The sequence below is a fragment of the Carassius gibelio genome, chromosome B14, assembly GCF_023724105.1.
Source record: "Carassius gibelio isolate Cgi1373 ecotype wild population from Czech Republic chromosome B14, carGib1.2-hapl.c, whole genome shotgun sequence".
NCBI lineage: Eukaryota > Metazoa > Chordata > Actinopteri > Cypriniformes > Cyprinidae > Carassius > Carassius gibelio.
This window is the reverse complement of record NC_068409.1, coordinates 21,142,676-21,159,923: the sequence shown is the minus strand read 5'-3', so window position 1 is coordinate 21,159,923 and position 17,248 is coordinate 21,142,676. Positions and strand designations below refer to the sequence as shown.

The following is a 17,248-nucleotide window of genomic DNA, read 5'->3' as shown; positions in this document are numbered from 1 at the left end:
GCAGGTCTTTCCATTCTTTCCGCAGACAGTGAAAGCCAAGAACTCTACAATGACTCACATACACACACTTACCCAGCTCCTCACGCAAGGTGACCAGCTCCTGAGACAGCTCCCTGCGCTGCTTCATCGTCTCCTCATGCTGCAGGAAAACAGTAGAAAAATCAGTTTATCATTTCTAAATGCAACACATGCTTCATATTACTCAAATTATTCAATATGCCAAAAGAATGTCACAATAGAGCAGGGCAGTGCCAAGTGAAATCTAATGTCATGATGAACCGCTCTGAAATTCCTTTGACAGACATGAATTATGCATTAGGTTTTCCCTTCGAAGGGTGACTGTCAACCACAGGACTGGATGGATCGGAGTTATGGTTCAGTTTTGAACGTGCTTGATTGTCATGACAAATAACTGCATTAGCAAAGCAACACAGAAGCATTAAAGAAAAACAGGCTTCCTTGTAACTTGTTGTTGCATTAAAACAAAACACATTGTTGTGCAACAGTCGTGACATCTGCATGGGTATTCAATCACCCCATAGCTCAGCTTTGTGGCTTACACACCACTATGACAGCTCTTTAAAGATTCAATTAAAAACCAAGCATATGAACGACAACATGAATTTAGAGCAATGAAACCAGCAGTCTCTCTCTCTCACACCACTGTCTCTTTTTTAAAGTGGAGGACAGCCAGCGGCACAGCTGCAGGGCTGTCAGCCTCCTTAACCAACACAAAGACGCTTCAAAAACCGCGTGCTGCCGTCCTGACCGGCCCCTTCCCCCCAGGAGCAGTGCAAACACTTGCAGAGGGACATTTACATTACAGCTATGAACTCATCATTGCATATTCATTAGAATAAATCAAACAGTGAAACAAAATCAGATTAAAGAATACCACAAACTAATCCTAGACAACGGACATGCTTTGTATATACACATTCACAGCTATCCCATTTCAAATGCTAATCTATCCTGCCCTGCACCCTGCGGAGAGGATAATGTCTTTACCCGGTGTCCAGCGCAGGGAGCGTTAAGGCACACTTTGCTGCCCGAGCAGCCCATGATCCCGTCTCTGTGACTTCAGTCCAGAATGCAGGACGCCAGCAGCCCAGATGCATGAACCTCTGCCACCTCTACCTCCTCTCTCTGCCGTCTCACTCAACATCGGAGGGACTAGTGGAATAAGCTCATTGGCTCTCACCTCCTCCAACCGCTCGCCTTCTCAGTGGTGAAAAGATACCATAATATATCTAAGAGAAGGGCAATGGAGGGAGGCGGCTGTATTGTGCCTGGTTGGCTGCTACATAAATGCTGCACTTCAGGACAACCACAGCAAGTAGAGCAAAATGCAATTTCTGACGGATGGATGATTGAGTGGCACTTAAAGAAATGGTACGTGTTACAGAAGTGTGCAGTGACCTTTCCACAGGACATGAGAGGACAGAGGAGGACTGCTGTCTTTCATGCCTTCCTTCTCAGAATTTGCTAACTGAAAGCAGTGCAGGATACAATTTAACTTTCATATTTATTATTAAGTTAACAACACAAAACTACAAGGATGTCACTTTTAATTTGTCTATAATTAATCAAGGCTGTCAGATTCAAATTTGGAAGTCCATATCAAGTTTTTGCTTACTGTACACCAAATAAGTGCTGCAGAAAACTAAAATTATAATTATAATAATAATAAATTATTATTACTACTACAACTATTAAAATACATCATCCTCATAAAACAATAACAACAATGTTAATAAAAAGGATAAAATAGGTCCTAATGTTGTTATCCATTATTTTCCATGATAATAAATTAAACCATAAAATAGTTACTATTATGAAAGTTATTATAATCCATGGTTTTCTACTGCATACAGAACATTTTAATAATAATAATAATAATAATAATATTGCTATTTTATTGTTATGATTTCTGTATGCAGTAAAAAAATAGACTTTTATAATAATAATAATAATAGTCTATTATATTTTTATATATTTTAGAAAACAATGAATTATTATAAAATGTATAATAGTAACAATTGTATAATTTATTATCATCATTAAATACTATTATTTTTGTATGGAATAGAAAATGACGGAAAAAATAAGGACCTATTTTACCATTATTTCTACTACCATTGTTAATTATTGTTATTGGTCATGATGATGATTGTTGTAAAAAAGGAATGCGGTTTTCTACGGCATGAAGAAATGGTAACCTTTTTATTAACAGTTTTCTATACACAATAAAAAACATTTGTATAACAACAACCATTTCTGTATGCAGCAGACTTGTCTGCATCATAAACAAACAAACAAATAAATAAATGTAAAAATATGCAGTTATAACATATGAATAATGTTGTACAGTTTGGTGAGGCAAATCAATACTAAATACAATATTAACTAATAATGTATCAAAAGCATTAAATATCATAAAAAAAATAAATTAAGCTAAATTTTTTGAATTATGTGGTCATACCAAGAACTTTAGTGGGAAAATATTGAAAACACATTTATCAATCATTATCAACTATGGTAATTAATGTTACTGCTTCAGGGAAAGCATGTGTGGCCTCTCGGAGTGAAATTATGGCAATGCACACAGTGTGCTGACAGCTCATTGCAAACAAAGGATATGAAGCAGCCCCCAGCAGCTCTCTGGTGCTTCGGACCATATGAAGGCAGCAGCTGGGACGCTCTCACACAGACAAGCTGAAGCCCAACCTCCTAATGAACCCTTAACAGATTCCTATACAGTGCTAAAACACTACATTTACTTTCATGCTCTATATACACTATATACTATATCTTATGTTGTAGCACCCAGTTTTCAGATTCATACATCTGGTGACAGTCAATACAGAACACTGAATTTTCAAAAGCAGCACACATTGAAATTGTGCCTCGCACATTTAAAACACACAGACCGACAGGAAAGAATCATGGCTTAAGAGAAGAGCTGATGTTGTACTCTGCTTGTATAAATTATTGTGTGGTGGTCTGTATGGCAGGGACCACTCAAAGAAAAACTGTGAACCTTGGACCTTAGGTATAATTAAATAAAATGTCTAGTCCACAATCTACAGTGCTAAGAGAAACCTTTTGACCTTTGTGTTCATAAATACACTTTTTTTTTTAAATGGACTGATTCTTTAAGTGCCACAGCTTAATTACAGTAATGCCTTTTAGTTTAAAGTTGGTCTTGGTCCAGATTCTGCAGGAGCAGCCAACATGCACTCTAGACTATAACCCGTCAGCTTCAGCTCAAACAAACTGCTTTTGCACAGCGGCGGTTGTCCTTTTCACACCATTAACTTAAACATGTACAGCCAAACTGCCTTCATATTCCCATCTTAACAAGGACAATTCCAAAATTAGCATGCTCTAATTGGTCCAGAGTCAGGAATAGCTGGAGAGATTACATGTAACCTGAGTTTTAATAGATGCATCTAGGGTGGAGAGTCAATTACAAAAGAAAAATATATTTTATGAGAGATTATAATCTGAAATATTATTGAGAAATAATTTTTGGTGCCTTGGTGCACATGAGATGACTTTAAAAAAAATAAAAAAAAATAAGTAAAATTCCAAAGTTTAGACGGTGAGGAATAATTGACAGAAATCGATCAATTATTTGGTATACATTTACATATTGAGGAAGCACCAGTAATTAATAAATTAAAATTACTATTAAAATGTTAATAAAATTTGAAAATTGCATAGACAAAGCTTTGGAGGGTTATTTAAAAAATACTGCATATGGAATGAATTTGGGAAAAGCTATACAAGACAGGTCATTGGGAAGGTTAAATAAGTAAGGTGATAAAGTAGTAATAAAGAAGTTAGGTGTTAAAGAACACCACTAGAACAAACAGAGAGCAGAAGGGAGTAACACAACATTACCTGACTGCAAACACACCCAACAAGTCTACAAACCAATATAATCAGTGCTGGGTGGTCAGAAACCACCTTAATATCTAACTCTAACCAAAGAAATCTAATCCTAACTGATCAAAGACATCATATCTTCATGTATTATTCACCTCTGGTGTATAGCAGAACGATTCCTCATGAATTTAAGAAGTATAATCTCATAATACTCACCCCAGCACATAGATGCTTTATGACCACAGCCACTGCCTCGAATCTGCGGTTGTTGGATCGGAGCGTGTTTTCCAGCTGTTGAATGGTCTGGTTCTTCTTCTCACACACAGTTTTGTAGTACTCCACATTTCTAGACTTGCTCTCTGGTGGTACCAGATCCGGTTGCGCATTTGTCGGGGCTTGCTGGTTTCGGGAAATCGTCCTTGACTTGTTCTTGTCAACTGTGAGAGAACATGAATTCAGTGCTGTGACAACATTCAGCATTATTCTTCTGCACCGTGCTCCTCCAGTTCATAGACCTTAGACCCGACTACGTCAGAGCGGATGATCCAAAAACAGATTCAACCCTTCACCAAATGCAACCCTGAATGAGTTAACAGCTCACCCCATCACTAAATAACATCTCCCCCTCTGCAGATCCGGCCATCAGAGACCTCTTATTTTAGCAGGGCTATGCCACAGTGGCTTTCATTTACATCATCTCATAAATATAACACCAGGACATAATCAGGGCTCAAATCCCTCTTACAAAGCTGCCTTACTACTAGAGGAAGGGTACCTAAAGTAAGCCACCGGCGTGTAAAATGGCACTATATAAAGCCATAAAACCCCTGTGAGGTTTAAACAGCTTTTATAGAAACATTTTTCCCAATGCCAACACCTAAAGTCTTTATGTTGTTAATCCAGTTTGTCCTAGCAGAGTTATAACATAACAGTTCGGTGTGAGTAGCCTTTGACATTTCTGAAATACCAACTTTAATAAGGCAGGGGTGGGACAACGAACCCCATGAAGCCTTTCTCCTTTGATATCAATCCAACAGCAACTGATTTACAGCACCACACATCTGCAAAGGCATTAAGATGCCAAAGAAAATTAAAGAATGAAATAAATAAATAAATAAATAATAATATAAATAAAACTGAAAAATAAAGAAAATACAAAATGTGTCAAAACTTCTTTCTAAACTATTTAAATTCTGGTTTCTAGAAGGCAAAAAAGGAGGTAGAAACACTTTCAGTAGGGAAAAAAAAATGGTTAGCAATGATTCATGATTTTCAGCATTTTATATCATGCCGTAAGAATGCAGGAAAAAAAAAAAAACATACACACAGAATACTTGAAGGTTAAATACCATTTATGCACACAGTTTCAGCAGTGCGTGTTTGTCCACACCGTATAAAAACATTTTGCACAACATTTAATGCTATTAAAATGAATGTCTATAAGCATATTTTTAATTGTACAACTAACTAACTAAATTAATCCAAGCTGGGATTCACAATAGTCCTTTTAGAGACAGTTTTCGAAGGTCACAAAACGTGCATTGTTTAACACTCCACATGGGTCTTTTGAGAAACATCCAAGCAATAAGAATGAAAACATTGACCATTTTGGAACTTGATCCAAATGTCAATAAACTATTTCCAACAGACATTGTCCAGAATACTGCAATTAAAAAAATAAAAATAAAATACTTTGACAATACATTCAGACTGCATACAGTATATATGAATGTTCTTCCTTTCCAGCATCCTGTTACTCCTTCAAGACAAAGTTGCAAACGGCTCTTAAGTCTGTTAGTTCACTGTACCCACCCATAAAATAAATAAAGTGGTTTAGCTTGGATTGAAGGAACTGGAAATATTAGTCCTTTTTAAAAACTTGCTTATGCTGACTAATGAAAGAGGCGATATTATAAACACTTCTACGGACCTTGACCTCTGTTTGTGCAGACCAGTCTCTCCTGGCATGATATTTAATAAGCTAATGAAATGTAATCCGGGCTGGCTTTTTAGAAACATTTTATGTGGCAGACATTAAACAGAGACCTCAAACAAAAAAATAAATTAAAAACAAAACAGAAATACACCATTAATAATTAACTCTGAATAAACTCTGAATGCTTTGGCCTTGCTAACATGATTCTAGAGTACCTAAATTTAATTTATTTTTCATATGACATTCTCTTAAAAACTAGCAGTGCATTTCTAAAAGGCAAAAATGTAGGTCGTCGTCTTGGTGTGGCACATTAGAAATCATGTTAGCCAACACATTAAAAATGCAGTATAATTCAAACCATAAGGTGTCACTGCTAGGCAAACATCCGTGTGGCTCCCTCTGCTGGAAAACTCACTTAAGAGCAGACTGAAGGTACATTAAAGTGCAAGCACTTATAGTAACTCGAAATAATATCAGTTATGCAGATAAAAAAAGGATATTTAATGCAGAAAAAAAATCTATCAAGTAAATAAATCAAACCTATCCATCCTGCAAAACCCAATTAGTGCCTTGACAGTGACACCAATTTCAGGTTAGCCGATGTATACTGACAGAGAATGTAACCACATAAAGATTCCAAATCATCGTAAAGGTCAGAGGTACTATTGAAGGTGCATGCAGAAATAGACTGAACAATCAATAAGGTTATCATTAATGTTATAATTGGAGTTGATATGCATTTATTTTTAGAGGGAGATTTATACAGGTGAAACCTTAGCCAAATACTTACTGAGATCAAATATAGTCCTCTGTGATGTTACGAACATGGAATAAATAGTTGTTTCCTTATTCACTAGATTCCTTATTTGGCCAGTCACTATAAAAAGAAGAGTTACTGCCACAAACATGTCTACCTCATCTCAATGATAAATAAAAAATATTTACGAGATATTACATTCAACCCGAGTCCGCAGGCCAAAATAACCGGAGCATCTGAAAACAGGAAAATTAGGTTTCTAAACCTGTGAACCAACTCGCTTGAAAAGAGGAATAAGGTAAGAATATGAACTTACTGTATCTACTGACTTGGTAGGTGATGACCATAACCCAAATTGTGGCACAAATATACATGTTATTTGCAAAAAAGATCCCAGGCTCTATTTGCGGCTAGCAAGAAGATGCCTACTGGCCATGTAAAATATCAAATACTCTTTGGCAGAGAGAGAAAAGCAGAGTCTAAAGATAGAATCAACACCACTGCCAGTGAGTGAAGACAGCACCTTGAGAGCTGTACAGAAACACTCTGAAACGTCTGTGCAGATTGAAGGAAAAGCCACAACAACAGTTTTCTGAGGAACAGACCTGCCTGAAACACCACAGTGCTCTTGCATCCTGACAGCAGCTGGAGGTTTCTGAGCAATCCCTTCGCTGTCAGCCTCACATGGATGTTGGACAGTGAAAATTTGGAAGAGAAAAACATCTTGCCGAGAAGACAGAAAGAGGACAACTCTTCATAAGCAAAACAAAAAGAACAACAGCCTCGGTGAGCACGAGAGGCTAAAGCAAAAAATATAAAAATAAATACATCTGCCAAAGAAATGGCAAAGATTGTGATGAAGGAAGGAAGGAGAAAACCTCCATGTCTCCCCGTCACACTTTGGCAAAAACAAATGAACTGATGCAGTCTGAATTAAAGAGAGGCAGGAGACCCAGAGATAAATGAGGCAGAGCAGAAGGCATTTATCCACCAGTCTGAGCTCTCATCCACTGACGCTCAGCATCTCTCGCTCTTCGCTGGGTGTTAAGGAGGTGCAGGATGCTGGGTGAACGGAAGGAAGGAGAGAGGAAAGGGAGGGAGCTGGGAGGAGTAAGCAGCAGAGCAGGAGTGGGTGGGTGAGTGGGTTCACGCTCTCACAGCTTTCTCCTTCATTCACACACCGGGGAGGGTCAAAAATGGCAGGAGAGAAAGTAACAGCTTACAGAACGATATGAACCCTGGTCAGGTCATCAAATCAAGAAAATGAATGAATTTTTTTTTTTTCAAGTTAGTATTTGAATGAAAAATAATAGTAAAAACCCAAACATACATATTAATTAGTCCTGAGATGTACATTGCATTTAAACCTCTCAAATAAGACCCATGACAAGGCCAGGGAACAGATTTCGTTGTGGTCACAAACAGAGAATCACAAAAAATGTCTAACACACGCCTGTGATGCCAGCAAGAACGCAGTAAACAAAGTATGCAGCCCATGAACGACATAATGTTATGCTTGAAATATAATTAAGTTTGTGGGGTTGCTGACAGCAGCAGACAATGCATTTCTGCACAGTTCAGGCTGCGGTCCAAAAACTAGAGGCTAGAGTCATAAAATAAGCTTGAGAAATACAAGGCTTTCACATGAATATGTAATTTCACAAAATCTAAAAACAAAAGAGTGGGGAATAAAAGACTGGGGTTAAAGGATGAAGTAAAATGATTCTACTTTACTATTTTTTAATGGTTCTATTTATCTTATCTAATTTAATAAAATATTGATTTCATTAATTAAAATACCAAATTATTAAGTTGATTCAATTACATAGAAAAAAGATTGTCAGTATGGACTCAGAGTTATGGTATAGTGGCTTATATTACATGGCACAAATCTGGATTTAGCACTTACTAAGAGTAAACAAACTTAACTATTGAATCCATTTACTACATAAAACAATTCAAATTGATTCTGTCCAAAGGTGTAGGATAATACAATTATTTATAGTGAACTTTCTTTGGAACGAAACGTTCTCAGAGATAATGGTGATGGTGGAGTCTAGTCTCACTGGCTTGAAGGCATGCTGCATGCATACACCCAAGACTTAATCCCTGAAAGGAATGTATTCGCCATTCTTAATTACAGTACTTATGGGTGGTAAGAAAGCACACATTACATGTGCCAGGCTGAGACAAGACAGGGACTGTGTCAGCTGTGTTACAGACTTGGCTGTGATTAAATATCCTGCATTGCTGAGAGGGATTCACAGAGCTCACACAGTGCAAGCCAACTGCCGACCCGCTCACAGATCACAGACAAGACACAGTGTAGCAACAGGATTTATTAGAATTAGAGGGTCTTTCTTTGAAACAAATGCCATATACTGGAAATCTATTTTTTTATTTTTATAAATACATTTAAAACACTCAGTATAGGTATTTTAAATGACAATTTACTGTGATAACTGTATGCTTCACTTCAAATTTAATAAACTGGGTCTAACCTGTTGGAGCAGGTCTCACGGATCGGGTTGTAGTAGGGGTTTTCAGAGGACTGCCTGAAGACTTCTCTGAACCTGGAGAAGATGTGTTTTTGATTTACTCAAAATCAAACCAAATAGATGACCAAAGACCGAAAAGTAAAGAATAAGAAAAGAAAAGTCTAATCATTTTTGTAAACAATTTGACTTGTACCGAATGAACAGGTTGGGGTGCAATAATTTCACAATGTAAAAAATATGAATGGCACTAAAAAGGCTTTTTTTTTCTAAACATTTTCTTGTCTTGAATGATTCTTTCAATTTTGGGGGAATTGACCCAGGCATCCCCTAGCCTTTTCAGGGGATTCACTGTTTTAGCCTTCCATCTGAGACACAAAGGTTAATGCTCAAAACGATATTGAAAATATGACTCCTCATACCTGACGATACACTCCTGGTAGGTGGATACTGCAGCTTGGTCCTTAACAATGTGGTTCTGTTAGGAGGAGGTTTACTCAAGGTTCCCACAGGGGGCTCAGCATGGTCTGATTTAAAATAAATAAACAAATAAATATACAAATCAACAGAAATATTCAACTGTTTCTTAATGCATATTAGTTTGTGAACCTGTGAGAAAATTTCCTAGGAGGCTTATATGTAAAACAATAAAACATACTGTAAGCAGATTTTATCATCCCATCTATTTTTGATGATAACCTTGGTCCTATAAACACGATCTCTCCCTGATATTGTAGATTCTTTGATGGGCTGCCACTGCTGTGAGCTAATATAGTGATTTTGATATGTTATGACAACACCACTTATAATACTAAAAACCTTTTTATTTAATTTTTTACAATATGACAGTGTTTGTTCATTTAAGCAAGAGAGCCTTTCTCCCAAAGTTTTTTCTCCATTTCTGTTAACTGATCTGGGGAGTTTGGGTTCTTTGTCACCACTGGCTTGCTCAGCTGGGGTTTAAAAAGCACTTAAAATTCAGCAATATTATCAATTTGACTACACTTATAATATCAGATGAGAACAAAGCTTGACCAAATGAAGCTGAATAATGATGCTATTGTCTTCAACTTTTTAAAGTGAACTGATTTTGTCCATTATAGATTCATTTCACAGCATCAACAATGTTATACCAGATCACTGAACTGAATCAATATTGAACTGACTCGAGCTGAATAATGGCACTGTTGTCTCCAGTAGAACTACTTCTAGCTGAACTTAACTGAGCCATTTCATAATGAATCAAACTTTACACAGTTTTCGAAATGAATTGAACCAACACTGAACTGATAAGAGCTGAATAATCACACTACTGTCTTGGTACACCTGCTTCAAAAATATATATAAAATGTATGCATTTAACAGACACTTTTATCATTTAAGTCTCATTTAAGATTGCAACATTGATTATGTTACTTTAATCATGTAAAGCAGTTTTGGAATGATCGTTACTGTATAAAGCAGTACAAAAATAAAGGTGACTTGAATTGACCACAAACAGCAATAAAGTAACACTACTACCTGATAAAATATAGGTACCCATGTTACTGTAGTTATTTGGAAATATTTGCAATTGTACATCTGAACAGTAGCCAACCATAAAACAAAATACTTACTTCTCCACAACGGAGTCTTAGGCTTCCCATTAAAGGCAAACAACAAAGGAATAATACAAAAGCGATAAGATCCGATAAGAAGACATGTCAAAAGAGTCAGATCACACGGAGCACAAGAGCTTGGCTGCAGATTCAGAGTTGAATTAGTAAAAACTTGCTCTAAGATTTCAGTCAAGGTGCCTCTATACACAGGCATGACCTTCCACAGAGAGTTAAACATGATGAGAAAATAAGGTCTGTTTGCATTGGTAGATCCTCATTATTTGGATGTGCACTGCTTTCTCATACCCCTCCAAGTGAACTGAGGTGGAACAAACCCTGCCCCGCAGACATCTGGGACTGAGTGTCTCGCTCCATACAAACAACATGTCCATCAACCAATGAGTGCATCACAATGTTCAAAAGGTAAAAGAGCATCACTGTCTAGACTGAAAAAAGCAGGCTATATTTCATGTGTGCTACTCCTGATTAAACATGTATCAGTTCATTTTATCTACTTGGATTTAAACAGCTTTATATTTAAGCTAAAATCATTTCTAAGTTGACACGTTTCAAAAATCTAGTTAAAGTAGATTGAATCCTTTAGAAGGGATTTAATCATCATTTTTTGGATTTAAGGCAACACTGACCTAGCAGGGAATATGGGTCAAGCTGGATAAAATGAGTTTGATCTTGTCTAAGTCAGTCACTACTATCCATAATTCCTTTTAATAATTATTTATAAATATATATATATATTTTTTTTTTTTTCTCCACCGGGCTGACAATCTGGGAAGGCTCACCTTGCTTTGGATGTCCATTTGTCTGAGGAGTGCTGGAGCTCTTGGTCTGTAATTTGGACTTCACAGGCAGTTTGGAGGCTGATGCTGGAGCTGCGAACAGAGCAGATCTGGACTGGGATCCTGAAACTGCACTTGGACCTACAGATAAATGCATTTTAAGCTTCACTGCAGTGGGAAGTGACAAACAATAATCCATTGTTATTTAGATGCACTATATAAAAAAACAAAACAATGGAAAGGCAATTTAACGCAAGCCTCCAAAAACACAATGAATGTTTTGTGCCAAGTTCATGGTTACAGGAAGTTGTGTTTTTCCCCCACATCGGACACTTAACTACATCTGCTTTAAATCTTCCAAAAACTATCCAAATCTGGCTTTTAAGATACCTTAGGCAACCTAGCCCACGGTAGAAATGTGATTAAACATACTGGCCAAAATAAATCTGTGGCAAAATAAACTGTTTATACATGGAATTATTTTAGTATTAACAATCTATAAAGACTTAGTGAAATTAAGATTTGTTTTTCAAATAAATGCCATTCTTCTAAATGTTCTATTCAAAGGATCCTGAAATATTAAAGGGGTTCCACAAAAATATCAAGCAGGACAACTGTTTTTACCATTGATAAGAAATGTTTCTTAAACATCAAGTCATCATATTAGAATGATTTCTGAAGGATCATGTGACACCGAAGACTGGAGTAATGATGCTGAAAGTTTAGCCTCACAGCAATAAATTACATTTGAAAATATATTAAAGCAAAAAAATATTATTTTTAATTGTAATAATATTTATTAAAGCAACTATTTTTTTTAATTAATGCAGTATTGGTGAGCATATAAGATACTTTTCTTTTTTTAATACTTAAAGTAACTTTAGAACATCAGTACGGAGTACAAAATCTACAAATAAATCAAGTCCTCCCTAAAACAATTTGTACTGATGAAGAAACTGATGTTACAACATGCAATTCATTTTCTTTTAAATGTAGCATGACACCATTGTTTTCATACAATGTAGACTGACAGGAATGGCACTACACAAGACGAATAAAAAGAAAAACAGTATGAATAACTCAAAACTTTGACCATTAGTCTATACACCAACTAACACCGTTAAAATGAAAGCAGACCAAACAACATGAAGAAAAGAGCTCTGCAGTGCAAAATGCCCTTACCATCAGATGTGCTCAGTTTGCTCCTGGGTGAAGGCATGTCCAAGGTACTGCTGCCATCTTTTGCCGCTGTACTACGTTTGAGCTTAGAGGCTGAAAGCGGTGGTCGTAAGTTTGCAGCTGGAACGTGAGCAGCAGAGGCACTTCCTGTCCTGGCTGGGGATGGCTGGGAGCCAAGCCTGCTTCTACTCCACTCACATGCTGCTGCTGGCCTGGCAGACACCGGCTGCAAGAGAAGTCCCCTTTCAGCAATTCGCTCCCATGCATGCCGCCCCAACTCTGAGCTCCCCACGCTTACAGCAGCATTGGCCATAACACATCTGAAGAGTGAGACTGAAACTCATGCAGACTTGAGACGTGACCAGCTATTGTAATACAGCCCCATGGGAATTCTCAAGTCACTGCCAAGTTTTTTTTTTTTCTCTCAAGCTCTGTAAACATGATTTGATGTGCGCACATGGAACACATTTTCCACAGACTCAGCTTGCTGCCCTCTTGCAGCAGTAATTAAAACAGCAATTACAGTACACTGCATGAACACTTGCTTTTTAGTTTTTTAGTTTGGGAGCTGTGCTTTGTTTGAGATGGCAAAATCCCAAATAAAACAGACCTAAATGATTAAAAACTCACTCAAAAGTTTACTTAAAACTTACATTTTTTAATAGTGGCCAAATATGAGACATTTAATTAATCTTTATCAGTGGAGATTGGCTCTATTGGTGATACTGGATATATAAAGAAACAAGGAAAGAGGAAATAAGAAATTCTATCATCATTTACTCAATTGTATTACCACCTGTAAACCTGTATGACCTTCATTCATCTGTAAAACAAATTACTCTATATTTTACATTAGATATTTTTATAACATTTTTAATGAGATTACTGTATTCCAAACAAAAGTTATTTCAAAACGTGAGGTTTGTCTCATTGCAACCAACTTGCTTTTTTTTTTTTTTACCATATTTGATGTGCTCTATGTGTACTTTGTGTATCAATGTTTATACATTTATTACATTTAATCTATTCAGCATATTAAGATACCGTGTTTCTTAAGAAGGCTTGGAAGAAACAACACAAATCACATGGATTGCATTTACCAACCATTTATGAACTTTTCAAGATGTTAAAGTTTAAATAGACTTTGAATAGAGAAAGAAATCTCTGATGTTTCTTTAAAAATACCTTTTGTTATTTTTTCACATTTGTATTTTGAAGATGAACAAAAGTATTATGGATTAGTACGGGGAAGTAAACAACAAATCTTATTTTTGGATAAACTAACTTTAAGTGTGCATATTCATTTTCTCCATCTACTTTACCATCATCTAACGCTAACTTAAATTAATTTAATGCAATCTTTGTGTTTTGCACTACGGTATGTATATAGTTTGAGATTTACTAATGTTGTGCTCTCTAAATCCACTTGTAGCATCTAAAAGGATTGGTTGTGGATTCATTTGATCATCAAAAGCCACACATCATCAGTTATTTGCCAAGACATACTTACCAACAGACTGACTTTCTGATTCTTCCCACGAACCTTCATTAACTCATTCCCCTGCGAGTCCTCTCTATTTGACTTAGCTTCTACAGGTTTGGTCTTTGCACCTCCTTTAGTGTTTTTTTGTGGTGTGACGAGGTTGTTCAAAACACCATTGACCTGTGAATTCTTCTCTTGTGTTCCATCCTTACTTGTTTTTGAAGAGGTCGCGCTTTCAGACCATCGACGAGGTCGAGATTTTGAGGCTGGACCACTTTCTTGGCAAGATGAGAGAGTTCTTTTAGCTGCATTACAGATTTTTACATTTCGAGCTGGTGTGGCAGATGTGCTGGTTATTGCAGCAGAAGTGGATTTGGTAGGAGGTGACTTATGCAGGTCCGTAGTCTGGCTTTCATTAGTTTGAGGGATGGAGTTTGATGAAGTCTTTGGAACTGGTGCACTTGATGTCTTAAAGGGGTTGGTGGCACGTGACATAATTTTAGACTTTATACTACTGAAGTTAGGCTTCGGAAATCGTTTTATTTCTATTTTTTTGCTTTTACTTGCTGAAATCAATGGTGTCTTGGGTTTTTGAGAGGCAGCACCTTGCTGCTGGCTAATAAATTGAGCCACTGGACTCACTGAATCACCTTCATCTTTATTCAGAGGTGACTCAGACAAAGATGGGAGGCAAAATGTCTTGTTATTCACAGACTGCACTGGAGTTGATGTCTGAGCATTGCCACTAATGTCTAAATCCTCAGAAGCAGTAATAAGAACAGTTTTTCCCTCCACTGGTGTTGACTGATTTGATCCACTGCTGTTGCACACCAACTTTTGCACATTGAATTTGTGATAATGAACAGGTGTAACACATTCAAGTTTCTCATTGCTCAATGACTTTTCATCTAGGAGAAAGGTCTTATTGTTGGCTTGGATGTAGGTACACTCCAGGCCCTGATTCTTGGGCTCTGCTTGTGGCACCTCCGCTAAGCCTTCACACACATCAGGTAACATCCCAGATACCACGCCGAGATCTGAAGATATATCCAACGAGGTTCTGGACTCACCGATTAGGGAGACGCTAAGTGGCTGGTCATTCTCGTGCAAGACAAAGCTGGTACCCCTCATGACCATTTCACCTGAGCTCACAGAGCAGCAGTTCTCACTGGATCCACGACGTGATGGCTCGCAGGAGTCCACCTCAGACAGCTCTCGCGCTCCACAGTCAGGGGAGGTTTCCGAGCTTGTGTCACTGCCATTGCATTCAGTGTTTTTTGTGTCCACTATCATCAAGAGAGCCATATTCTCATTCCAGCTCTCAAAGTCTACAGCAATTGCTCTGCTTGATTTCACTACCTTTGAGGAAGCCGTCTTGTCTTTTGTTGGGCGAGTGATACAGTCCTCCATTTCTACGTCAAGAGGACTGTCTGAACCGCCACAACTCAAACTGCTAGAGCCCCTTAGTGAATCGGGAGAATGCTCACTGGGGCAGGTGATGTTATTTCCATTTTTGTCCTCAATGGAGAAAGTTAGATTCATGGATTTACTTGTGGTCTCCATGAACAGATGCTGAGCAATTCCAAATCTACCTGAAACACCTCTTGTTTTATGAGATTTGTATTAGTCGTCCCTTTACTTCAGCACAGCTTTATTTACTGAAACCCATTCTGTGAATGTTCCTGAAAGAGAGAGAGATACATTGTAAACAAATGTGAAATTCTAAATGCATCTATAGTCTAAATTGATGTAAGAGGTTATAAAGGATATGAAGGTGACGCAACATGTGCTGGAACTGAAATTAGAAGGGTATTAGATGTTGTTTATACAATACTTCACTGTACAAACACACATCCTGGCCAATTTCAATTTGTGAAACCTGTTGTGTTGTTGGCTACAAAGTAACAATCTTCTTTGTGGAGAGGTTACATAATCTACTGACCAATTACTTTAAGACTAACAATGAAATTGATCTCCTGTTCAATTCTTTATGTTTCCTAGAGAAACATCATTAAAAATGCAAGAGCTTACTCGTAGGTTATCAACCTCTAGTTCTTCTTAAAATGGAACTGAAAAACTAATTTTAAAGTGTTTTTATAAAACATCTCAGAAACTCTGAATAAAAAAATAAATAAATAAACTCATTGACCCCAAAATTTTGAACAATGATTTAACTAACACATCAAAGAAGGAGATAAAGCAGTCTAGTGGCCTGAACATAACATGTTCTGAGTTGGATACAAATCGTGGGTTCGATGGAGACTGGTGAGGGGTCAGTGGGAGCATGTGTATTTAGTGTATTTAGAGAAGCAGCTCTGAGTGCAAGTGAAAACACCTCACTGTGTTTAGTAGGGACAGATCTAGCTCTGTGATAGGATGACTACACCCCAGCAGACATGTCTTTTTCAAGCACAAAAAGCTGGCTGTGTATTAACACAAACACTAATAATTGCTAAATGTGTCACTTAATTTGATGAAATCTGATGCCCAATACAGGTTTTTAAAGATTAAAGACAAAAATTCAATTGCAATCTGCTGAAATGACAATTTGTTTCTGAGTGCCAAAGTCACTCATTAATGTTTTTGGGTTGCGTCTCCTCATGTTAACATCACTGCATTACTCCACAGGGGTTGAAAAGGCATGGCATACTTTGCCTCTGCTGAGGGAAAGGCCTTGCATGCTCTAATGCACTTCTGTCAAGTACAATGAGAGAGGCCAGTTTATGCAGATCCAGAGACAAGCTCTCGGTCTAACTTCTTTTGAAATAACAAACCCCATACACACCACTTTAACTGTGGGACTATGTAATAAATCTGAATACAGACAAAACTGTATAACGCTAAATAGCAGTACCAAACATCACAGACCCAGAACCTGTTTACAAGGTTAATGTGTAAATGTTCATAAAACAATGACTAGTAACTGTCACTTGGAATTTGCTTCTAAAATATAGACCATCAATAACTGATATTCTTCTAATGTTACTCATGAAAAATCATTAACACAAACTTTCAGCAAGCCATCGGTTTTGTCATTGTGTAGAAACAATTTTCACTCAAGAATTGCCAGTAAAGAAATGGCAAGTAACATTTAATTAAACATTTTTAAAGT

General features: G+C 37.2%; 1 protein-coding gene across 5 annotated transcripts in view; it reads right to left on the bottom strand.

The window, feature by feature from the left end:
- Positions 1-17,248, bottom strand: part of mtus1a (microtubule associated tumor suppressor 1a) — a 30,354-nt gene that overhangs the window by 9,769 nt on the left and 3,337 nt on the right. For 2 of the 5 annotated variants that reach the window (XM_052574729.1, XM_052574730.1), the window contains exons 2-8: positions 14,164-15,818; positions 12,657-12,879; positions 11,478-11,615; positions 9,502-9,606; positions 9,086-9,157; positions 4,108-4,328; positions 73-139 (exon numbers count right to left, since the gene is read on the bottom strand). In XM_052574729.1, coding sequence (XP_052430689.1) covers positions 73-139; positions 4,108-4,328; positions 9,086-9,157; positions 9,502-9,606; positions 11,478-11,615; positions 12,657-12,879; positions 14,164-15,699 — 2,362 coding nt within the window. In that variant the 5' untranslated portion in view covers positions 15,700-15,818. Of the gene's footprint in view, positions 1-72; positions 140-1,008; positions 1,290-4,107; positions 4,329-6,900; positions 7,121-7,189; positions 7,616-9,085; positions 9,158-9,501; positions 9,607-11,477; positions 11,616-12,656; positions 12,880-14,163; positions 15,819-17,248 lie in introns of those variants that run through there. The other 3 variants (XM_052574731.1, XM_052574732.1, XM_052574733.1) reach the window with 3 other exon arrangements.